This window comes from Melopsittacus undulatus, chromosome 6 (genome assembly GCF_012275295.1).
Source record: "Melopsittacus undulatus isolate bMelUnd1 chromosome 6, bMelUnd1.mat.Z, whole genome shotgun sequence".
NCBI classification, from domain to species: domain Eukaryota; kingdom Metazoa; phylum Chordata; class Aves; order Psittaciformes; family Psittaculidae; genus Melopsittacus; species Melopsittacus undulatus.
Window position 1 is genome coordinate 54581130 of NC_047532.1, and position 24527 is coordinate 54605656.

Below are 24527 nucleotides of genomic sequence, written 5' to 3' on the forward strand. Positions count from 1 at the left end.
TTAGATTCGTGCCTGTGTGATGCAGGATGCAGTTACAGAGCTGGGTACATTTTTTGTTCTAACGCTACAGCAATGCTCAGATCCCTGAGAACAGATTTGAGATCTGGTTGCTCTAGAAGCTACACAAGGATATCTCAGTATATGACAAGACCCAGTAGATAGGTATAAATAAAAAGAGTACAAGGAACACAGTGGCAGTGTTGCCCAGCACAACAAAGTATCTTATTCTCTGAAATTTTCCAAGATCAGTAATAGTACTGGGGAAGACAATGGCTGCCACTTTTCTAACATAAAAGCAAGCGGTGTATTTTTTCCATTGTTCTTCTTGCAGGTTTTCATTTCTATGAGTGCTGTTTTGCTTATATAAAGTCAATCCAGAATTTGCAATATTTCACTAAAAAATCAGTGCAAATACTGAGCTACAACACACACAGGTGTGTATACTTGCTTTCTCCAGTTAGTGGTTCCCCTAAAATAGGAGAATCATTTCTTAGATAATAAACAACCATTTTTTTGGTATCTGTAGCTTCTCTGAAATCAGAACAGAGAAAAAGGCAATGCCTTAAATTCTGAAGTAGACTCATCATTATTACTTTAAGGCTGGCCAACCTATAGAACACAAGTCTCACACTGCCTTACAGATGTTACCAAATGAAATTGCCTATCTCCATATTCTTTGCAAGAACAGAGCAACAGACACCGAATAGCTATAGATCTCTCCAACTTGATATTAGCATCACCATTTTAAGGTGGTCATTTGAGGTAGTTGCCCACATCCAACTTCAGAAGTTTTGCTGCAGCAGCTGTTTAAGGAAGTCCATGCAGAGCTCAGAGCAGGGCCCTCCTCCCACGTGTAAATTCCCTATCTTAATCTTTCTCCTGTTCTGTGAATGTATCAGTCATGCCTGTATGCATAGAAAAAATGCACAACTGCATCCACTTTTTAGAACAAAAAGTAAGGTTTATATATTTAATTAAAATGACAAAAAGTCTTCCCTACTATTAAAAATATAGCACATACTAAAAGAGAAGAAGGAGGTGGGATTGGTTCTTACTTTAAACACAAACAGTTTTCTTCTAAATGGTTGCAAATATTTTGCTCATAATAATGGGTGGACTATCTCAGATAGGATGGTTTAATCTGAGTTAATCAGGATTTACACTCTATTAGAAGTGCCAGAAATCTTCAGGGCTCTGTAGGGGACCTGTCTCTGGTGCAGTTTGATTGGTACTATCATTGCATGAATAATCTCTGAAAAGATCGCTGTCTCTGAACACACAGAATAAGAATGAATTAGAGCTTTGGCACTCTGTCCTTTTGATCGTTTTACCAAAAAGACAATTCAGAGACTTTGCACAGAAATAATCTTTATTTATACAGAACATTTAGTGGTACAATCAAAGTAATCATGTATCCTTTTTATTTATTTATTTTAATAATAACTGCAGTACATTATAGCAGAAAAATTAAAATTCCAGCATGAAAACAAATCTGGGGACATTTTTTTTCCTCATTTACTGTATTTTTTTGTTTGTTTTTGATTCATTCTGTTTCATATGAAGGACTCAATTCTGCCTACTTATTAAAGCTACAAAAATTCACCCTTACCTTAGTATAGGCCAGGATCTAGTTCAGGAATCTTAAACTGTGACCCTACTAAGTCTGTCTGATTAGGTGTTTCTTCCCCACCGCAGAAGGGAGGTGTGCTTTTAAAGCAGTCTGTATGCCGTTTGCTATTTTCTGTGCTTTCGCTTTCAGCTTTACCCTTCAAATTCAGCCAAGGCTCCTCTGAAACTGCCACAGATTCCCTGTACTTTTTAGCAGAGGCTATTTCACTTGCATTTGCTGCATTACTAATTAAGCCCTCTCTAGCAGCCGCTCCGAGGACGATTTAGGAGGAGCCTGCCTGTGCAGCCTCCCCTTGGCTGGTGGCCCTGGCCGCTTCCAGCAGCTCTCCTCCCACCAGCACTGCTTGCCAGCTCACAAGGCCAGCGAGCGCCAGCCCTACATCTTCATCCCACTAACTTATTTTCTGGGAGCCGAAGCTGCTCCCAGCCGATCACGAATGAGTACGAAGCACAGCTGCTAAGGCCTGCCAGCACAAAGCCAGCGATACTCGAAAGCAGTTTGTAATAATTAAGGTGTCTGTTAACCTCCACTGCTTTAAATAACCTTTCAATGAAATGAAGGCAGGCACATTCCTCTCTGAGTTGCCAAGCATTTGTGCTAGCACTGCAAACAACCTGCAGCCTTACACAGTTGTTTGCATTGGTTTGTTGGTCACACTTTCACATGAAAAATCCTGCAGGTTGCTTCTTGCCCCCTGGTCTTATTTGAGGGTGAGAGCCTCACTGAGCTAAGCTGACACCTTCATTATGGAGGTGGGCATTTGTATTTATCACATTTGATCTGCTCATTAGGTGAAAAGCCATAATAACTGCTTTGACATCCTGCTGCATTTGTTTCTCTTTTATTTGCTCTGTCTGTGTTGCTTGTCAGATTTTAGCTTTGGACAGTGCCCTTCAATGTTTGTTTATTTTACAAAGCATAAACTGCATTGTAAAGGCTCCTGGCTCTGTGAATAGTTTTGGCAGTAGTATTTCCTTTGAAGGACTTGATAATGGCAACAAATTTTAGACTAGCTATGAGATTTGTGTTGTCAGGAGCAATGTAATAAAGGGTGCTGCTTCAATTGTCATTAAAACCCTGTTATATTTCACTTACCATTATCTATTTTTCTTAGTAGTGTTGGTTAAAAGAGGCAACAAAATCTATGCATCTGTCTGTCTGTATATCGTCAAGTCACCACGTGTGCCATCACAAGTCCTGTAATCAACGTCAAGGCAGTAAGAAATAGGAAACTCTTGTGATGATGATGATCACGATTAAGAAACAGAAGTGTAAATAATCTGCAGTGCCTAAAGCTCCCTTTTTTTGCAGAGTGGATTTGCAAATTAGCTATGAACCTCATCCTTTTCTTATTGAGGTCAGCAGCATAGCTCCTGCTAATCCCAGCTGAAACAAAATCATTCTGCCAGCTTGATGTTTATAGAAATGCGTATTAGCTTCAGGTAGATGTTCTCCCGCTATGGCTTTTTGTATTACAGACTGCAACTTCATCTAATGTAAACATGATCTGAGGAACGAAATCATACTCATATAAAAAGATGTTATTCTCAAATAGCTAGTGATAAATTTTGTCAAGTAACTTATCAGCAAATGTTTAATACTCACAGGTCCATTAAGAATCAGTAAATCCAGGGAGGAAAAGGCTAGGCACATCTGAGCACATGTGCCAGGAAGGAGCTTGCTGGTGCCCAGCCTGATGAAGGTGTAACTTTGGGGCATTATTCCTATTGACAATGAGACTCTGTGTGTGTGTATGTTAAACTTCCTGGTGTTTTTTTACACTCTTTAGCAAATAGCTGAGTAGAGTGGAAGTTGTGTGGGAGTGGAGTAAATGGGATTGCATTTTTGTAGGAAAAGGCTTTTCAGAGAAGCCGGGTGAATTTTTCCCTGCAGGCTGTGGAATTGCATACTAAAGGAAGGGCTTGTGCTTCCTTCCCCCCTCCCCTTTATTCTTTTTCCTTTTTCTTTTTCTTCTTTTTTTTCTACCCATCTAAATGTAGTGCTGGGCCTCTGGAGGCCCAGGAACACATAGAGCTTCCTACTGAGGTTGTCACTTGACTGACAGCAAAAAGCTTCTTGGGAGACGGACGAGCACGAGTAGGTGGACATAGAAAAATGGAGAATGAAAAGATAAAAGTAAAAATAGAACAGAACGTTCATCCAAAATCACAGCCCTTTCTGGGACTGTAATGTATTTAACTTAGGAATGCTGCATTTGTGATTGGGAAAAATGTAAAGTACATGTATGTAAATGTATGTGTGTGAAAGACACTTAATATCCATTCAGAATGCTCATAGTAGAAATTTTATTAACTACAAAAATACATCCAAGACAAACCACATGTGCCAGTGCCAAACTGTATGTGTACTTGTATCTTCCCTTGCTGTTTTAAACTAAAACAAATTGTGAATGAGCCTGAAATACAACAGTCTTTCAGTTCCTACATTTCAAGACAAATTATAGTTTCTCAAAACCCCCGTGTCTGTGTGCTTGTGTGCCTGCTTGTCTCTGCCATTTGAGTGCTATAAACAGATCTCTAAATAATTCAGCTGGGGTTGACCTCTCTGAAGCAGACAGGATCAAACATTTAACACACTGTCATAATTACTACAGTGTGTGCTGCAAGTAAGTAGAGTTTTGCTAAGGAGCTGAGACAAACAGAAGATCTGAGACAAATATCAGAGATGTTGGCTGTGCTTTTCTGAGCCGCATAAAATTGACCTTTTAAATGGTGTAAACTTGATTATGTTGCAAACACGATTAGTTCCTATCAAAGCCAAATCACTCCTGATAGCGAGTTACAATAACACAAACCGGCATGCTGGCAGCAGCAGGTAATAGGCAGTTAAGAAAAATATCACAGATCCAATGGCTGGATTTTGAGGAATAAATTTTGATGCCAGGTACTTTGTTGTAAGGTGGAGTTACTTGCTGAAGCTGAGAACAGAATTTAGCCCAAGTATTGATGACATCTGCTAAAACCAAGCTGGGCTTTTACGATCCGTTGAAATGACAAAAAGTAAGGGAATTGTGATTATTTTGGCAAGGCTTCTTAAAAAAACTTGAACTTTTATAGGAGCCAAAAAGTAGTGGAGTTGGTTGAATTGTGAACATTTTACTTTATGACATTTGCAGGCCCTTTCCACATTGTCTGTGTTTATTTTATGTGAATTCTTTGACAAATTAAAACTGCATTAATGTAATAGAAATATTTTTAACATTTCAAAGCATTTAATATTTTTAATGACAACTGACTTTTCTGGCATTGCAACAAAAATAACTTCAATTTAAAAAGAAGACATTTTGATGCTCCACCATTCCCATAAAATTTATCCTGACTTGTAGATCTGTCTGCATCAAAGATGTGAAAACAAGAACACTCAGATTGCTTTAATTGAGGGCTGCCTATATTTTTGTGTAAATAATAAAAAAGGAACTAATCCTTTTCTTCCTCCTCATTAGGCCAAGAATTCTTGTAGATAATTAAAGTCAGGAAGTACAAGTTTTAACAATTGCATTTACTGTGCTGCACTGTTTTCTTACTCCCATTATCCAAGCAGCTGCTTAGAAGATTTATTTCCTATGGAATGAGAAAAGTACACCAGCTATCTCTGCAGAGTTACCTTGAAGGTTCTGCCAGCGGGTGCTCCAAAAGAAAACTTTAAGGTGAAGGGAAAAAATCTGAGCCTCAGCCCATAGAAACCTCATTGTAAATACTGTGTTAATCAAGCTTTTAAAAGCTGTTTTTAAAATAAAATACTGCATTCTACCTAGATCTTGACCTAAAATTGAAACAGGTAAAAGACACTATATTTTGAAGGAAAAAAGATCTAGTAAGTGTGTTTATAAGTATTCTGTTTTGCAGATATTTGAATTTGGGGAAAAAGTAGTGTGATTTACTGAGGCACGACAGGCATGTTTCCTGTTGCACAAAATTGTTAGTCGAACTTTAAGACGTATTCAATATATATATACACAAATATATTAACTAATCGAGCTTCTGCAGGGATTCTGCGCTAAAACTGAAGGTAGTGGTGGCAGTAATTCGTTTTACCCCAGACAGAGGAAAAGTCTTTAGAGAGTCCGGGTGCGAAGACGGATGCCGGGATGAAGCTGGGTGCTGGGACGAACCCGGGATGCTAGCACGCAGACTGGCGGATTTGTGTCCTGCGTGGGGCGGCAGATCCCCCTTCCCGGGGGGGGGCCGGGGCGACCCCGGGGTGAACGGGGAGATGCAGGGGTGAACAGAGTGTCGCCGCGTACTCCAGCTGGGTTTTACTCCAGCCGAGGAGACGTCGTGCCCAGGCTCAGGGAGTTAGTGGGTGCGCCCACGGGTGAAAAGGATCGTTGCGGGGAGACTGAGGCAGCGCCACCAAGTGCCTCGGGTGGAAGCACCCGGGAGGAGGGGGCTCTTCGCGAGCTCCCGTTTGTGAAGCTTTTCGGAGGAAAAGCAGTGCAGGCTGTCGGTACAGTAGTGCCGAAACGGAGCCCGCAAGCCGCGGCAGGGCAGGACTCCGGGGATCGGTGTGTGCAGCCTGTCCGTCCCGCCTCAGCACTGCCCGGGGAGCCGGCGCTGCGGTCAGGCAGCCGGCAAATCCAGACCCCTCAGAAACAGCGTTTGGCTCACTAACGCTGCCCGACACACACCAAGGAGGGGTTAGCAGACTTCTAACAACTACCGATTTACCGTAAGCGAGCATTTAGGGAATATTTTCTAAAAGTCTTATGGTTAAAGCGCCCAGAGCAAAGCAGCGATGGAGCTGCGCACCTCATGCCTTGCCCTGCAGACCGCTGCCTGGCGCCGGTCTCCACCGAGGTGTGGGACAGGCGGGTCTGTAAGACGCTGTGCGGCCTGGCCGGTCTCAGCCTGCAGAGCGAATTGCTCCGATCTCTTTTTCCTAATACCCCACCGAGTGCTGCCGTGGTGCATAAAGACATTAACGTTTTCACGCTGCCGGCAAGCGGGGGTTCGCCCTTCGCCTCTGTGCCTGGGAAAGCTCCTCCGGGACCTGCTTCGCGTCCGCTTGAGCTGGCCGGAGCGGCAAGAGGGCACCGCTTCTCGGCCCAGCGCCCTGCGCACCCCCCGGCCCGGGACATCGGGCACCGGCAGCGCGCTGCTCCCGCTAGGTGGCGCTATTGCTCAACTGTGGCGCCGAGCCTGGAGGGGCGCAGCGGCGGGAGGCTACCGGGAGCCGGGACCTCCGCGGGCTGGGAGCAGGGAAGGTGCGCGTGTGCGGCTCTCCGCGCAGCACCGGGCAGAGCGCGCGGGCTGCTCCTAACCCTCTGTTTTTGCCTTTTTATGTCCCGTTTTCAGTCACGTTTTTGTGCTCGGACACTGTCAACGTTAAAGACCGGCCGCGGGCACACACATCCCGTGGGGACCTCGGCCATTCACTGCGCTCCACCAGCTCGGGGCAGCGCGTACCCGCTCCGCGCCGCCGAACGGCAGAGGCTGTCAGGGGCGGGGCCGGCGACGCGGGGCGGGCGTCGATTGGCTGCGGGCCGTGACGGGCAGGAGGAGCCCCGCCCCCTTGGCAATGTCTACGGCTTGCCGCGCGCCCCATGTAGGCAGTTATTCCGCTGGGATAGAGCGGCCGGAGCGGCGGCGGCATGGCCGGGGTCCCGTTCTGCGCCCTCCTCCCGCTCCTCGTCGGCGTCTGCGGCGCCGTCACCGGCTCCCGGGTCTATCCCGCTAACGAAGGTGAGGCGCCGCGCGCGTCCCGCGGCCGGACTCGCGCTCCCTCAGTGGGGCTCCGAGGGAAAGTTTCGGCTAGGGTCCTTGCATCCCCCCGCCGCTCCCCGGGCCGCCGGGACACCGCTGTTCCCCCCCGTACCCGCCTGTCCGGCAGCCGCTGACCTGCCGCAGCGGCTCGCCAGGGGTCCCGCGGCGGCGGCACAGGTGCTGCGGGGCAGAGCTGTCCCGCAGCGCTGCCGCCGGTCCCCTCAGCCGGGCCGGACCACAGTGCTCCCGCGAGCGGCGCCGCCGCGCCGGGCTCTCCGGGCCGGGAGGGCGGTTCATGGAAACCGGTTCTCCCGGGAGCTCTCGGCTGCTCCGCGCCGTTCCCCGGGGCTGTGCTGAAGCCCGTCCCGCGGGGGAAGCCTGCGGCACAGCCGGGCGGCCGAGGAGCGCCGCTCCTGCCGGGGAGACCCCCGTGAGGTCTCCTGGTGCCCGCTGTCCCGGACGGGGCTGCGCGAGCTCCCGCGGTCCCAATAAGTTGCAACCTTTTTTTCCTCGCTGAGGTGCGGGCGCGCCGGTTGCAGGCGCGGAGGGAGCGGTGCGGTCCCAGCTGGCCAATACGGCGTCCGCTTCGCCCGCTGGGCAGGAGCGCTCTTTGGTGTCCGGGGGGATTCACCGCTCACCCCGCGCCCTGTGAGCGGCTTTATCCCGCAGAGAAATGGATGTGCTATTCCTCAGCTCGAAAGCAGAGAGAGTTTCAAAGTGTATGAGGTATTAGCGCAATCGGAAATAACATTTCTTTTCAAGCTGAAGGTGGATGCGATCGTGCTCCACACATATGGAAACGCTCAGGTAAACGGTTTGTTTTAATATTGCCTTTTTGGCATATGAAATTTAATCTGTTTTATTTGTACCTTTCTGCAGTTACCTTGCTGGATTCCAGATCAGTTCAGGGAGAGCTGGGGTGGATAGCAAGTCCTCTGGAAGGAGGGGTAAGTTTTAAATCGCTATCTGATCAAAAGGGTAAAGGGGGTGATTAGTAACTTTCAGAGAGTCCTAATGGCTCGATTATTGTTGATTGTGGCGAGAAGGTCAAATTTCTTCCCTGTCTTACCCAATGAATTACTCTTTGTTGAAGAAACTCTATACTCCCTTTGGATAGTTCTGTCATGGAAGAAGTGGAAACCAAAAGGGCAGAGAAGAGGTTTCAGAATTAGGAGATTGGTTGAGGCATGGGCTTAGCTGCCTATTTAAAACTGAAATACCAACAAGAAATGTGATCTGGTGATTGAACTGGCATTCTTGACTGTAATTATTATATCTATAGTCTGTCTTGGCTGGGAGATGTTCAGGGCAATTGCTGTTCTATTTCTGGATGAAGGAGTAGGGATCAAGAGAGACCTTTTAGTGTGATGGGACAGTTGTCCTGTTTTAAATTGTAAATATTTTATGTTTCAGTTTCTGACCAGATAAACTGAAACACCCAGTGCTTGATGATGGCTCCTTGGAGCTCCTTTTTATGTACTTTTCCAAATAGATAACTGTAAGAGAAGACTACTTCAGTCCACTGCCTGTTAGCGATGCTATGACATTGGGATTCACATATCCATCCAGGGAGTTTAGAGCCCTTTTATCTAGTGGGCTGCAGGCCAGGTATATCTACTGATTTAGTTTTGTGTTAGTGGATGGGCACCTTGCTGCACCCTCATCCTCTAGGGTGCCTGTGACCTCTGTGGGGAAGCTCCTGAGAACACTGGAGTTAGTGGGGTCTGGTGGAGACTGTACTTTGTGGGATATCATGTTTTTTTTTTTTTTATTTTTACTTTTTAATAGCAAATTAGGCTTTTTCTTCAAGTGAACAATTTCAGAAAAATGCCAGAAATGCACACTAAATATTAATATAAAGAAGCCCATCTCAAATCCTTTAAATATTGAATTAGTAAAATGTCTTTGTATCTTAAGGAGAATTAAGTCAAACTGACTGAAAAATGAAAGAAAGTGTTGAAAGATCAGGACCTGCTCACAACAAAGCAGTGGATTCTTCACAGAACCTACAAATTTACTGTTTTGTGTGCATTCCCACTTGTAATTAGCAGAAGCAGAGCTAAGGAAACAGAAGTGAGTGGAAGGAATCCAACGTTGCATCGGCTGGTGATGCATTATGCATAAGCTCTGAATAACCATAACATGGGAGAATGGGGGATTGTTTTGCTCCCCCATTGTTGCTCTGAGTGAACTTGACTACAGTCCTGGCTTGTGCTCCGCCTGAGCACACTGTGCTGTCACCGAGGCTCGTTTTTCTCGGTTTTTCAAAGAGTGGGGAGGTGATTGGCAGGCCTCTAGCATCGCCCACGGTGCACATTTACTGCTGATTGCAGGCAATTGCCCTCATCCTTTGACAGTGTGGGAAGGTACAGCTCTATCTCAGTGAGAGTCGGGCTTCCTTGTTAAGCCTGTACCCTGGAAAGGTCAGATAATGAGACCGGGTCTTTCATACAGCTCTCGAAGAGATATCTACACTCTGTGTTAAAACGGGACCTAAAATAAAAGTTTTAAGAAGTTGATAGTAGAATTGATGATCAGAGGACAACTGTGTATTATTAATGGCTGTTGGATTCCCCTATGTTTTCTCTGAAAGCACCATGTGAGCTTGAGAAGGAAATGTGTGCTCTTATTGTGGACGTGACTCGTTTCACTAAACCTACATATGTGTGTTCTATTTTTAAGCCTGTAGTGAAAAATTTAAGAGTACATGGTCTGTCTCTGAGATACAGTGCTTGGAAAGCATTTATTCGAACTTCATATGCTGCAGATTTATTTCAAGCAGCAGAAATGAACTCCTTTATGTTCCTGGGAAGATTCTGTCTTTCGGTGCTGATTTTTCTTCAACCATGTGTACCTTTTTGTCCATAAAAAAAGGCATTGTTCTAGATCTACACCACACAGTTTCTGAGGTGAGAGGATTGTGTGGATAGGAAGGGCTGGAGATAAATGTAATCATTTAAGGGTGATTAGCAGTAACCAAAGATATAGTAGCCCTGGAGGAATTAATGAATTGCATTATAAATGTAATTAATGATTTATTCTTGCATTTCACAGTTAAAAAGTAGGTTTTGTGCCAGAATGTTTTATTTTCCATCATTTAACTGTGAGGAAACTTGAATTACAAAAGCTAATTTCAACTTGAAAACAAAAAGTTGCAGCTTTGTCCATATATTTAGAGTTACAAATGTTTTGCAGTGGCTGGAAACATGGGGCTGTAGTTACTTTTGTCTCTGGCAGTAAGACACATATGTGTGCTCATGAAATAAGAAATCTAGCCCTATATATTTATATTTTTGTTAAGAGACAGGAGTTTTTTGAGAACCTGATCTGAAACTTGATTTTAGCTGTAGTCTGTCCATTGACCTCAGTGGTCTCTTTATTGAATCTTCTAGCAGCATCTTCCATTGTGTAAATACACTAAAGGAAATTCCATCAACAAGTATTATTTCCCTCTGCTTCTTCCTTTCTCTTGTACCACACACAATATAGGTAGTGTAGACAGTCTGAAGATAAGCAGAATGGAAAGTGATGGATCACAAAGACAATATTGTAACAGTAAACCAGCTTTGTGGCAGATGTAAATTAAACACTTTTGTCTTACTAACACCTTGTTACACTTGCACTGATAGATGATATTTAAAAGTTTATTTTTTCCTTTTCTGTTTAAAGGAGTGACATGCTGGGTATTGATTCTGCCCCCCTTCATTTTAATTTGCAGTTATCTCTAGGCAGCAAATAAAATATTATTCTTTCTGCTCCTAGTGACTCATGGTGCTAACTGCTGTCATTCTATAAACGGATTCAGCTAAGCTGGAATCTTTTAAAGTAAAAATCACTTGCATAAGAGCAATCCTTGTGAGAAGAATACAGGATATTATACAAGAAGCCCCTTAATGTTAAGAAGACTTCTGTTTATCGAAGTCATGGCTTCAGTAGTTGTGAAAATCACTTCTGGGGAGACTCTTTAAAGTTACTGCTGCTTTCCAAGGATAATTTTGTATGGTTCACTTTAGTGCCTGCAAACCCAGACAGTGTATTGTTATCTATTTATATACATATTTTTTAAGAAGGATTTTTTTCTGCTACTCAAGTGCTGTGCTGGGAAGACATCTCTCCCCAGTGCCCCTTCCTCTTCTCTCTCTACCAGGAGAGCTCTGTGATAAACTTTCTTCTATGATAATCCTTGAAACATTTTTTTTTTTTAAACTGTTGGTTATGTGTGCTTTCCTTTTCTAAGTTTATTATGCTGAACTATTGAATTAGGGTCAGATCTCTTCTTCTGATACCTTCTTTGGAGTGCCTGTATTGTTGTTTCCTAATTACATTGCCCTTTAGTTTGACACTTACGAAGGTGCCTGGGCTTGATTTGAAGCCATTGCCTGCAAGGTCCACACATTACCTACCTCAACTGCTGTTGATTCTGTAAAGTGCCATAGTCCTTACTTAGGTAAGGGTCCTATGGACAAAACTGCAGTGCAGGTAAACATAGTTGGTTAGTAGAACACTCCTGGATTGGTTCAAAAGGCCTTTAAAACACATGCTTGCTCCTCTAGGTGTTGATTGATTTGGAGCTTGTTTCTCCTGAAAAGGTTCTTCTTTTAATGTCCAAGTAGTTACTGTCTACTGGCTATGACTTGATCTGCTGGGTTTGTTTGCTTGTTTGTTTTCCTGCAACAGAAAAAATATGGTTTCTGCCTTAGTTGTGGAAGTACAGATTCTGTTTGCTGTGAAGCTATGTTGCTCCTTTTAATATTGATGTATTATTCTTTCCCTTTTCCTTTTTGCAGTGGGAGGAAGTGAGCATTATGGATGAGAAGAACACTCCGATTCGCACCTATCAAGTCTGCAATGTGATGGAGTCCAGTCAGAATAATTGGTTACGAACTGATTGGATTCCCCGTGAGGGGGCTCAAAGGGTATATATTGAAATCAAGTTCACGCTAAGAGACTGCAACAGCCTGCCAGGTGTCATGGGAACTTGCAAAGAAACATTCAACCTTTATTACTATGAATCAAACAATGATAAGGAGCGTTTCATTCGAGAGAACCAGTTTGCCAAGATTGACACCATCGCTGCTGATGAGAGCTTCACCCAAGTGGACATTGGTGACAGGATCATGAAGCTGAATACAGAGATACGGGATGTTGGACCACTCAGCAAGAAAGGGTTTTACTTGGCTTTTCAGGATGTGGGTGCCTGCATCGCTTTGGTGTCTGTTCGTGTCTTCTATAAGAAGTGTCCACTGACAGTTCGAAACCTGGCGCAGTTTCCAGACACCATTACTGGGGCTGATACATCCTCTCTGGTGGAGGTTCGTGGCTCCTGTGTCAACAACTCGGAAGAGAAGGATGTGCCAAAAATGTACTGTGGGGCAGATGGCGAATGGCTGGTGCCCATTGGCAACTGTCTGTGCAATGCTGGCTATGAAGAAAGTAACGGTGAATGCCAAGGTAAGATGAGCCATACTGTACTCTTCATTAAGGCTTAGTTGAATGCATAATTGAATTGGAGATGAGAGTAAATGGAGTAAAGCCAGTAATTAGCAGCCCCTGTGGGATGTAGTGGGACAGAGAAGTTTAATGAAGAAGCCCAATGGCTCCAGGTGGAGGGCTAGGAATTATATAATGCAAAACAAATGGTACTGCCATAACAGGCAGAAGGCAAAACACATTTTCTAGCAGGCACCTAAATTTGATCTGGCTCACAATAGTCACCAAAATTTGAATGGCTGCAGAGCACAGCAGTCGAGCTACCATTGTTTAAAAAAGACAAATCTCTCAAGTTTTATCTGAAGTGAACTTTGTTAAGCATAGGGAATTCTGGCAAACACTCATTTGGATAATGCAGTGGGGTAAGAACCAGTGGGGGGAGGGAGGGGAAACAGGAGTTTTAGTTGGATTACTTTCCCACTTTGGGAAGGGGAAGTCTTTGGTGTTTTACTTGTTGCAAATTTTTTAGCACTAAATACCCTTTGATATTTGACACTGCTGCCTTTGTTAAATATTTTCATTTCTCAGAGAGTCTCTATTGTCAGCTTAATAATAGAGGTGCTAGGATACTCTTAGAAATGCTAAAAGTCTCCACCCCACCCTCCTACACACACCATCCTGTGTGCTGCAGAATTAGGGATTAAAGTCCGTATAAAAGGCAGATTATCCTAAAAAAGAAAAAAAAACCCTCAATACCTATGTTCTTTTCACCTCCCCTTTCTGGAAAAAGAAGCTGTAAAAGGCTAGGGAAGGAGAGGAGGAAGTTTATAAATAAAATATCTTTAGCTTCAGCTTCTAAACTCTTGCTCATGTAAGCATAAACCTAGATCAAATTTAAATGGATTCTTGCACAGGTCAGTGGGCTTAATTTTTCTGGGTGCTGAACTGAAGGTGCTCAACTCCTTAGTGGATTTGGAAGCATGTCTTTGGAAAATTCTTTGGAGCCAGATTTTGCTTCATATCATCTTGGTGTATTTTTCACTAGGTCATTTTCTGTCCATCTTGAGATGGAAAGCAAGATAGCAGAGCCAAGTAACTGCTGGCTTTTGTGCTAGGCTCCTAAGGGGACAGTGTCTTTTGAATGTACTACTTGATTTCTTTTAAGTGATAATTTACAGTTGGTATGAAACTCATTATTATGCATTGAAATTAAGCTTTGGCAGGACAGAAGTGTTAACTATGAAGTTCAGCCTTAATTTGTGTTTCTTTTTTGCTGTATGGCAAAAGCCGAAATGTGCCATATTGGCAACAAAATTACCATGGGCTGTAGAGATTGCTCAAAGATGAGCATGTTGGCAGGGCATAGTCTGGGCTAAATTACCCTGGGGTGTGTTTTTGAATCCCATGACATGGACACTTAATGTGTGTGTTGTTAAGCTTGTGAACCTGTGGCTGTGGTAGTGACTGGGTGGTGCTGGGGGGAGCTGTTAGTGACTGGGGAGATGCTCTTACATTCTTGATGTCAACAAGGTTTGCCTGGAAATTAACTTTATAGCCTGAACTGGAGTAGTGGGGAGCATCTTGGTTTATTGTATGGAGATTATTCCTCCCTCTCCAAGAAGCCTACCAGGTCAGTACTGGGTCACTCCGACTGACACAGATCTATAACTTTTTGCTGTCAGTGGCCCAGACATGATGAGCTAATTGCCTAACAAGGGGAAATCTCCTCAGGTTTTTTGCAGGTGGGCAATGGTCATAGTGGAATGCTTTTTGTTAACTTATTTTGTGGTGTTGAACTAGCCCTTGGGGGTGGATGTCAGCTCACCTACCAGCTCTCAGCTGCAAGGAGGCTTGGGCCTAGGAAACCTAATTCTCGTGTTTTCTAAGTAAGATGAAGATCAGGTGATACAATATTTACAAAGGAGATAGAAATGTTCTGTTGCTTGGGCTTTCCAGAGTGACGCTGGCTTATACTAGTCATTTTGAGAGGATCTGAGCCAATGTGTAATTTGAAAGCACTAAACACATTTCATCAGCGGTTATTTGTGGTTTCCTTTTCTCACATTTGCCATTCTCCAGCCAGAACAGTTTTGAGAGAAGCTCCTCTTCATGAATTCATGAAGTTTACCAGAACTATGCAGCTTGCTCTCTGGTTTCCAGCAGGGCCACTAAAGCAGTTTGGCCTTTGACACTGCTGAATGAGCCTTCCCCTTTTCTTTCCCCACTCAACTTCATACTTCAGCAAATGTTCTGCTCTGGCAGGTTTCTGGAGGGGAGGAGGAGGATGAAGTGAGGAGGATTCCTGTGGTTTTGGTACAGAGGATTGAGGATGGGGGGAGAGACTTTGAATTTGGAAAAGGCTGCAAGAGGGTGGCGGGCTGGGACTGGGGCTGGTGAGCAGGTTCCACCTCAATTGTTTTTCGGTAGGTTGACTGTGGCAGGACAAATACAAGGGAAGGTCAGAGGTTGTCCGTTTCCTCATCCATCTTCCCTTGTGATCCTAGGGTCAGAGTTTGGATTGATTAAGATCTTAAATGTTTGACAAAAGCTCAGTGGGCAGAAATACTTCAGGCCGGTGGATTGGGGCTTTGCAGTTGTTGCGAGATCCATAGGAGATGTCAGACTCCTGCCCTCTCCTGGGGCTTGCCCTTGCTGCACAGCGCTGGGATGGACCAGCTGGCACTTGTGTTACCCTGAAAGCTGCTTCAAGTTCACTCAATCTTCTGATTCTTAAATACTACATTTTACTTGAGCGGCTTTTGCTTAATTTCTGATGTGTGTGGGAAGCATAATGAGAAGCCCCTTCACATCTAAAGTGATTCCTGCAGTGGGAGCTAATGATGCTCTGACCTTGAACAGGGTTTGTAAAAAATCAAGTTGGTGGTATGGAGGTGCTGGAATATGATGACAAAAATCTCCTTCCTTTGACTGCTATTTTTTTCCAGCTGACTTTATTGATAATGATTGTCTTGCTGAGCATGCGTGCATGTGTGTGTGTATGCAAAAGCTCAGGGCAGGAAGGGAAAGGAGCCAAGTATTTAATCTATATTTATTTGGGAAGCTCCACAGGTGTGTCACAGGAGAGATTGGTCCCAATCTGTAGAATTATTAGGTGAGCACCGATTCTTCCCTCATAGCTGAACTTGTAGCTGTGTACTTGATGTTAAAAATCCAAGAACTTGCTATTGCCTTTTTTTTCTGTTGCTATTTATTCTTCCCCAAATTTCCTGTGTCAACAGCTATCATTTTAGGAGAGTATAAATGCGAAATATTTTCCTTCCCCAACTAGTGGCACATCTCAAGGCTAAGGTAATTGGTGCTTTAGGGCAAAGTTGAGACATGAAGTAATTTTAAACTTCTCTTTTATGCATCATTGTTATGTAAATTGTTTTGTTACATATTGACATAATGTGGTTTGGATTTAGCTATGATTTCCTTATGATAAAACACATATCTTTTAAACTCGGAGGAGGAGGGGGGAAAACAAGCAGGAAGGAAGACAGATTAAAGAAGCAATAGACTGTAGCCATCTGTGATGATTTTGATGCTGTGAAATTACAAATCTCAATTTTAGACCTGCCATTTAGTATAAATATGTGAGACAGTTGAGATTTTTACTGTGATATTGTAAAGGTTATGAGAGCCAACAGCTTTGTCTTCATCTACACTTGCGTTTTTGAGTTGTGAATTGACTAATTGGCAGAAAATCCAGTGTCATTTAAAATATGGCTCAGTCCTGGTTTCATATCACTGCTGTTTTTAGAATTTTTCTTCAAACTTTGATAAGAGCATCCCTAAGAAGTAATAATTTGAATGATAAAATTCTTTTTATCTCAGAGGCTTTGAAGAGTGGCTGTGATCACTGAGAGCAGCAGTTCAGTGTACATCAGAAGGGTACAGTGTAATTATATAGTTTCGGGTTTTTTTTTTCTTTCTGTGATAAGAATTTTGACTGGTGGGTTTCGTAAGGGTGGGGAAATGAAGTAATTTGTATGTACTTTCCCGTTTTAGTCGGAGACGACTTTTTCATCAGCATAACACTGATGAACAGTCTGGATGCACAAAAGGGTAATCAGAAGGGTGACTAAGACAGTGCAGAATTGAGATTTCAGAAGGATTTTTTTTCAGGTTGATTATTTTTGGCAGGGGAAAAAAATGCACAGACTCAACATGTTATGTTTTAAAGGGAGCTGAGAAGACGGAAGCTACCAGGGAGAGCATGGGAGCGATACTGAAACACAGTCTGTCTGAACCAAATTTAGTTGGTTCTCTTCTCTGCTGAAGGAGTGATTTGATTAGTTATGTTATGTTCTCATGTAGCTCAATAGATCTTCCAAGGGTTGCTCCCTCTGTGATTTTTGTACCACCTGGTGTGTTTCAAAATCTCAATTTAAATGTTACTGCAGGCTTTGTATTGCTTTTCTCCTCCCTGGGCCCCTTGGAAGTCAAGCTACAGTTGTTGAGCAATTGTCCCTTCATGTATCCCTTGGAGAAAGGCTGGGATTGCTTCCTTCTGAGTTCCTGACAATTTCTGCTGATGCACAGGGGAGCAATATCTGGTCCTTATTCTGCATGTTACTACTAAAATGCACAGTCCTTGGAATCGAAGCCAGATGAGCTGCTATGGTGGTATGAATTTCAAGGCACGTCTGGGTGGACTTTTATGGGGCATATAGATCACCTTCTGTTTTTTGTGTGTAGTTTGTTTGGTTGCTTTGTTTTGGTTTAAGGGGGCAAACCAAAACTTTCCAGACAACTCATCTTGTGTGTGTTGACTTCAGTATTTACATCCTGGCTGGATGAGGGCTATTATCTGTCTAATAATATACTCCACTGAGCTTGGTCTTTATTGCACTTGTGAGAAGCCATTAAAGAAATGCTCAGCAGTACACTTCAGTCTCTTGAGACTGCATCAAAAAGCCCCCCCGAACTTGTGAGATAAATATCTTATCTGGTTTCATTCTATGATGCTGCATCCTTTTGATATGTTGCAAGGAGCAGGTGAGGTCACACAGTTTTGTGAATCAGACACAATTAACACTCCCATGACTAAATGGCCATTTTATGAATATTCAGAACCTGCTTCACCTCCCTGGGAAGCAGAAATGTTGGTTCCCTTCTCTTCTTCCTGCTGGAGACTAAGGAAGTGCTTTCTCCCTGTGAATGGGGATTGGCAGCTGTCGGCTGCTTTGCCTTTTGCATGCAGCATATTCCTCATTTACATCTTTTGTATAAACCAGCATGCAAAGTAGCACACCCATTTCCCCATTTCACAAAGGAGATAAGAGCTTCCTTTGGAAATGCCAGCCAAAATCTCCTTCTTTTTATGCAGAGCTCAGAGATTTGGATTTTATGCAAAGGGATTCTGTTTTGATATTTTTGATCTCTTTAAGAGATAGTGTAATATCTGCACAGTGGGCTCCTCATGTCTCAAGGTCTGCTCTTGACTATGATTGTCACTCTTTTCCATGTCTCTGCACCCTGCTTGCTCACTTCAAGCTGGTGTGTGTGAAAGTGCTATGCTCTGAAACCCTGACCGCTTTTGTGAAGCGATGGCTGGAGGTGCAGGGAGTGCCATTTCTTGTGCCTGGTGGGGCTGCAGGCCCTTGGGTGTCGTCTACAGATGTTCACCAGTCACCGTGAAGCCCTCCTGTAGTTACATCCTCCAGTGGTGGGATGACCTGTTTCAGGAACTGGGACCTCCCCTGTGTTATGAGTGTACACCCACACGTGTGCATGAAAAAGCATGACATTTTACAACATTTTCTGTGTGTTGAGTCAAGGACCTGCTCAGCCTTGCTGGTGTGACCTGCATGTTGCTGGTCTGGCCAGAAGTGGACTTGGTTCATGGTTTTACTTTTGTGCGGAGGGGGAAAGAGGCTGGTAGCAATTGAGTAAACATGCACAAATGAACTGCTGTCTTTATTTAATGAAAGAAAATAATCTGTGAGAAAAGTTCTGCTTTCTTAAGCATCACCATTACACAAGAACCCATATTTTATTTTATTTTTGGTTTTAGTGGCTTTCTTTTTAACTTTTCTTTATTTCAACTTTACTTAAAATTGCCTTTGGCTTGGAATAAAGCTGAGGCTCATTAAATGCTCCCAAAACACAGGCTTGTTCAGAATGGATTTGTTGAAAGGTTTATTGATATAAGTTAGAACACATGCTGCATGAACGTACTATATTTCTTTTAAGTACTGTTTTTCATTTTGTGTCTCTGTAAATCAGTGGTATGACATTGGGACCCTGATCGTGTTGGGGCTACATCCTATGAGAAACCAGAAGGAAAAAAAAAGGTTGTGAGAGAGGTTTGTTTTTGTTGGATGTCCAATTAGTGTTTAACTTAAAGGTAATTTCATAGGGGTAGTAAACTTCGCAGTGTGAAACCTGGTGGCGTAATTAAATGGAGGAATAGCTCTCTAAACCAACAAAGGGATGTGTAAGAACTTTGCTTTGTCCTAACAGTCACTCAGAAGGGGTTGTCCTGCTGTTTAAAATACAATATGGATGGGCTATTAAGGCCTGGGGAGGGGGAAAAGAAGGGAAAAAGCTATCCTGGACAATTGGTATTTGCTTTGGCACATTTAGTTATGGATGTCTAGAGAAAACTCAGTTTGCTGGTCTACATTTTCTTAGATGGATGGGTTTAAATCTTGCTAAAGGAATCTCTAAAACAGAGTTCATCTATACAAACACACTGAATGAGGAGTGCTCAGAAACAGGTCTCCTATTTACTGGCAGCATGGTGCAGCACCATACAGGCTGCAGAAGGGCTGCAGCTCTGGCAGGCTGTTCCAAGGTGGGACTCTTGAACAGGAAGAGAGATGTTCTTCTGTGCTGAAGTGGCTGGAGAACCAAGGGAGGAAGACCAGGTGACTTTCCTAGAGGCACACACAAGGAAGTTGTGAATGCTCCATTTGTGGCAGTGTTCAAGGCCAGACTGGATGGAGTTGTGGGTGACATGGTTTAGTGTGTGGTGTCCCTGCCCACGGCAGGGGGGTTGGAACTTGATGTGAACTTAAGGTCCTTTCCAACCGTAACTATTCTATGTTTGATTCTGTTATTCTGTGTGACTGGGAAAAGACCAAAGACTCATGCTAGTGTCCTAGATCTGAGAATAGCTTCTCCCCCCTCCATGCTTGTCAGGAGGTATTGGTCACCCTTCTCTAATGAGTTACCCACCTTGCATGCTGGAACTCCTTAAAGCATCATCTGAACTAAGGCAATCGGTAGCTATTGCTTCTGCTTTTTATATGGGAATACTTCATACAGCCACAGTACAAAGCTGCAGTACAGAGTCTTAATTACCCAGATAATCCTGTTTGCTTGTATTTTTAAACTATGGAGTGCTGAGTAATTATTCAATTCTTAATAGAAGGCAAATGGCAATGTAAACAATAATTAGGATGTTAGACTAATGCGCTTCAAAGCAAATTGGATTTTTTTTTTCATACCGTTCAGCATGAAGTCCCATAAAGCTAACAATTTAGTGGCAAGGAAACAAGTTCCATTTTGTTCATATTTTCTGGTGTTATCTCTTCATGCCTTGCTCCTGTGACTAAGTTTGCTCCAGTGATGCTGTCTGCTCCAGAGCCAATGTCAGGTTGATAATTAGCTCCCCCCCTTTGCCTACACTCTTCCACAGCTTCTGATGGGCTTTTTGTCCCTTGTGGCCCAGGGTTAGAGGTCAGCAGCATCCCAAATTCCCTCCTGCTGTGGGGGGTAGGTGAGCATGGAGGGGGATGGCTGATGCTGCAGGTGCAGCTGGGGATTGGACTAAGGGGTCATGGCTGGGGTCCAGCAAAGCAAGCTGGGCTTGGTGGCTGAGGCTCTCCCTTCATTTGGGGTTGGCTGCTCTTGCTTGCTAACCAAGGCTGACTTTAGCCTTGGAAATAGTTGTATACTTGAAGGGAAATTCAAGTTTTCAGCTCTTTAATCTTTGAAAACAGGGTGATATGCTGTGGGTCAGAGTTGCAACTCATTATCTCCCTTAGCTTGGAGAATGCTTCCGCTTTTCATAAACTGTCTCTAGAAGCATGATGTGAGACACAAACAGGGATGCTAAACACTCGGCTGGTTTGTGCTCTGTCTGGAAATCTTCTGTATGTAATATATTCTAGTACTTCCACCAGCCATTAGTTAAATCCTGTCATTGTATCCATTCCTCACATTGTATTTAGCCCGTGATTGCAGACCCTGTGTTGGTAGTAAAGGCAATAAGTCAATAATGCTGCTGCTTTCCAAAAGATGTTAGTAATTTCTCTGTCACACCAAGGGCTTTGTCTGGTCTTTGCTGTGCATTTTCAGTGGTCTGAAGAGATTGAACAATGGCCTTTATTTTCCCCATTATCAATGCTAAGAAAGGCCAAAATATTCTCTAGTGTTGATGCTACTTTATAGAAATTAAATTACAGATTTAACTGAGAAGCGGTGGTGAGGGAAGTCAGGGGAACACTTCAAGAGATTATGGCTGAATTTTTTTATACTAATACAGGGTATCTTTATATTAAAGTGTGTACTTAAAGGGAGTAAATGTTTCTTATTTTAAATCTCGGGGACATTTTGCCAGGCCACATTTTAATAGCATTAATTAACAAGTCTGTCTCCATACATCAAACATTTCTGTCTGGGGACCATTTCTGTCTGGGGAGCTGAAGGATACCAACCAGCACTTCTGTGAACTTGAATTAATTTGTTTTCAGTTTTAAGTGTTTTCTGCAGTTGAAAAACACACTGCTGCTTTGAAAACAGTTTCCTTTTGAAGTGTCCAGCTTGGCAATGAGTGAAGCAGCCACTAGGCAAATTAGCATGTTAAAAGGACCAGATCAATACCTTCTCTTTGCCTGTCCTCCTCCTGGGCTCGGCCAGGGCAACCCTTGCTTAGGGTCTAGCCAGCTGCACCCAGTGTGTTTCAGGGGAGGCATCAATAGCAGCATGGGTTGCATCAAGCTGAGAAGGCTTGATCCAGTGCCCAGACTCTTTCAAGGATAGCAACTTGAAAATGGATTTGGGGGAATTGATAGCTTGGGGAAGATCAGGCAACTCATGTAATTACATAGAGGATTAGAAGGAAAGCATAGGGAGAAATAGGAGATCAATTGTAGGGCACAAGTTGCCTGAACTCCTCTTCAGATGCTGGGGTGTTCAGTTTTGTGCTTAGCTGGTGTGTATAATAGGCTTCTTTGGGCTTTTTCAAGAGACAAGTAAACACACATTAAAAAAGAGCCTGTGTGGGTAGTCCCTACAGTTTCGTAGAAATGCCTGGGGGCAGTGGCTGCTGGGTAAGCATAGCAGGAGATGCTGAGACACAACTATTTGCTGACAAACCAAAATAGGTGGTTCTGGTTTCCCAAGTGCATGGTCTGCAGTCCAAGCCTATGTACCTTCAAGCCTGTGGTGGCACCCTTCAGGAGCTCCAGGTGTGATGCTCTCCTGTGGCCTGGGCTTGCTGAGTGCTGAACTCCTGTGCTTTGACAAGGGGTTCCTTGGGGCCTTTGGGCAGTGCTCAAGGTCTGTGCCCTGGGAGGGGGATGAGCACTGAAGGTTACTCCTGTGCCCATTGGTGTTAAAACAATGAACAAAATGTTGCAGTTGTCAAAATTGCACTGGAGTAATTCTGAAATAGGGACTATTTCTGGAGAGGTTTCCTGTGGTCTTCACACCAGAGATGCTAGACGATAGATGAATTCTGTTGCTGTTTCTTTTTAGTGGCTTCGATGTTTGCATGTTGTGCATCTGCCAACCTCCTCTTAATCTCTGAAGTACCATAACACAGTTATTAGGTTGACACATTTTGTGCACTCATAATTAGTTCTTGGATTTCCTCATTTATTTTTGTGGTGATCAGAAGTGTCCAGGGTAAAGCTAATACGACAGCTGAAATCAGGACCAGGTCCCTATACACATACCACCTGCTCATTAATCAAGGACTCTGCAGTTAATGAGAGTAATTTCCAGGTAATATTTAATCTCAGAGTAGCAATAGTTACACTTAATGTGGAAGAACCTTTTTGCAGTTTGTTGCTAAAGTCATTCCAATAGCACATTAGAAACTGTCCTCCTGTGCTAATCCCTCACACAGTTGTGTCAGGCTGACCCAAATTTGTACTACTGAAAATCCACAGATTAAAATACTGGACCCAATACTTCAAGTGGGACACACCAGTTCAGTGGCTGCTGGGTACACATGAATGCATGCAAACACAGCTGATAATGTACAGTTTTGAAATGCTTTGAGGTTCAAAGGCCTTTTTAGTTGATTTCTTTCAACTTTCATCCCCACATAAAGAGATGAAGTCAGGGTGTATAACTTAAGGTGTGTTGCTAATCGCCCGCAAAACTATTTCCATCCTTTTTGGCTGCATCAACCCATGTGCAGATCCTTTATCCATTTAGTTGATTCACCTTCAAGTTCTTTGTGGCTCTTTGAAGACGTGTGCTCAGTATCCAGTTTTAATGTACCCCAAATTAATGTACTTGGTAGCCTTGAATTCAACACACCCAATAGCTTGGGAAAGTGAGCTCAAAGGCTTGTGGGCACTGTGAAAGCACCCATTTATAGCTTTGGGATAGCCAGAGAACTTTAATTTGTGAGAGAAAGGAGAACAAAATCAACCTACAGTCACTTGCTGTAGAGCATTGAGCGGTAGTAGAAAGAAGCATGGCAACAGATTGCTAAAGAGGGGTCCACAGAGGGGCAGGAGCCCTTGTCCATTGCAAAGGAGCACCACTGACTCTGGTGGGAGCTGAAGGAGCTGCACCATGGGTCTGATGCAGCACTGCAGGGAACTGCCTATATCTTAACAGGAATGGTACAGTCCCAAGAGCAGTACGTGGCCTTATTGTCACATCTCCTTCCTGTTAGGTTGCACTGGAACAGTGACTGTGCAGAGCTGGTCCTTTTAATTCACGGCAAACTGGAACTGGGGCGTCAAAGTGTGACAGAGTAGGTCTTCTCTCTTTCCTCCTTGGTTGGACATTGGTTGTATGTCCATGCAGGGGATCCCTTTAGTTCTAACTTGCACTTAGTTTTCATCAGCCACCCAGCTCACTGTGGGGATACTGGGAGGAAGGAGGTTTGCCCACCATATTGCTCTGCTGCTTTAAAGGTCACTAAAACTCTTCCTTCTTATGGTTGTGCATTTAGCTAGCCCTCTGCAAGGGCCATGGTATTCTGACCTCTCTGTACAGCTGTATTAAGGTTTGGGTTAAAGATGTACTGTAGCAGAGTGAAGGAGAGACATTTTTCCGTGGGATTCTTGAGCTCTTTGAGAATGCCAAATGGCTAAGTTAACTCTTGTGCAAACACTGCCTTTTATTTGACTTTGTAGTTTGCCCTTTGAAATACAAACATATTTGTGTCAATCAGCAAGTCTCCCTTCCAGGGTTCTGCTTGACCCTGCACAAAGAAATGTGACTGTGCAATTATTAAAGGTGAGGCCGTTGTTTTAACAAATGCTGAGTAATTGCTATTCACTTGTCTCTGCGCCTCTGTCATAAATGATGGTTAACTGCCCTTCAGCCCGGCTAAATAACAAGGAAGATAGTTGTTTGGAAGGAATAACTCTTAAGAAATTTGTAATATGTTAGAAGTATTGTGTCACAGGGATTTGTGAGTTGGGCAAAGAAAAAAAGTTGCCTGTCTGAGTACAAGAACTTTATTTGGTCTTAAAATTCAATTAGGGGGTGTTGAAGTATAGTGGAGGGCAGAATTTGCCCATTATAAAAAAAATCTGAAGAAA

The 24527-nt window shown here is 43.6% G+C and overlaps 1 protein-coding gene across 1 annotated transcript in view; it reads left to right on the forward strand.

The window, feature by feature from the left end:
• Positions 1-7221: 7221 nt before the first annotated feature.
• EPHA4 (EPH receptor A4) overlaps positions 7222-24527 on the forward strand; it is a 109469-nt gene continuing 92163 nt past the window's right edge. Inside the window, exons 1-3 of the mRNA XM_034064380.1 lie at positions 7222-7332; positions 8233-8300; positions 12141-12804. Coding sequence (XP_033920271.1) covers positions 7242-7332; positions 8233-8300; positions 12141-12804 — 823 coding nt within the window. The 5' untranslated portion in view covers positions 7222-7241. The remainder of the gene's footprint in view (positions 7333-8232; positions 8301-12140; positions 12805-24527) is intronic.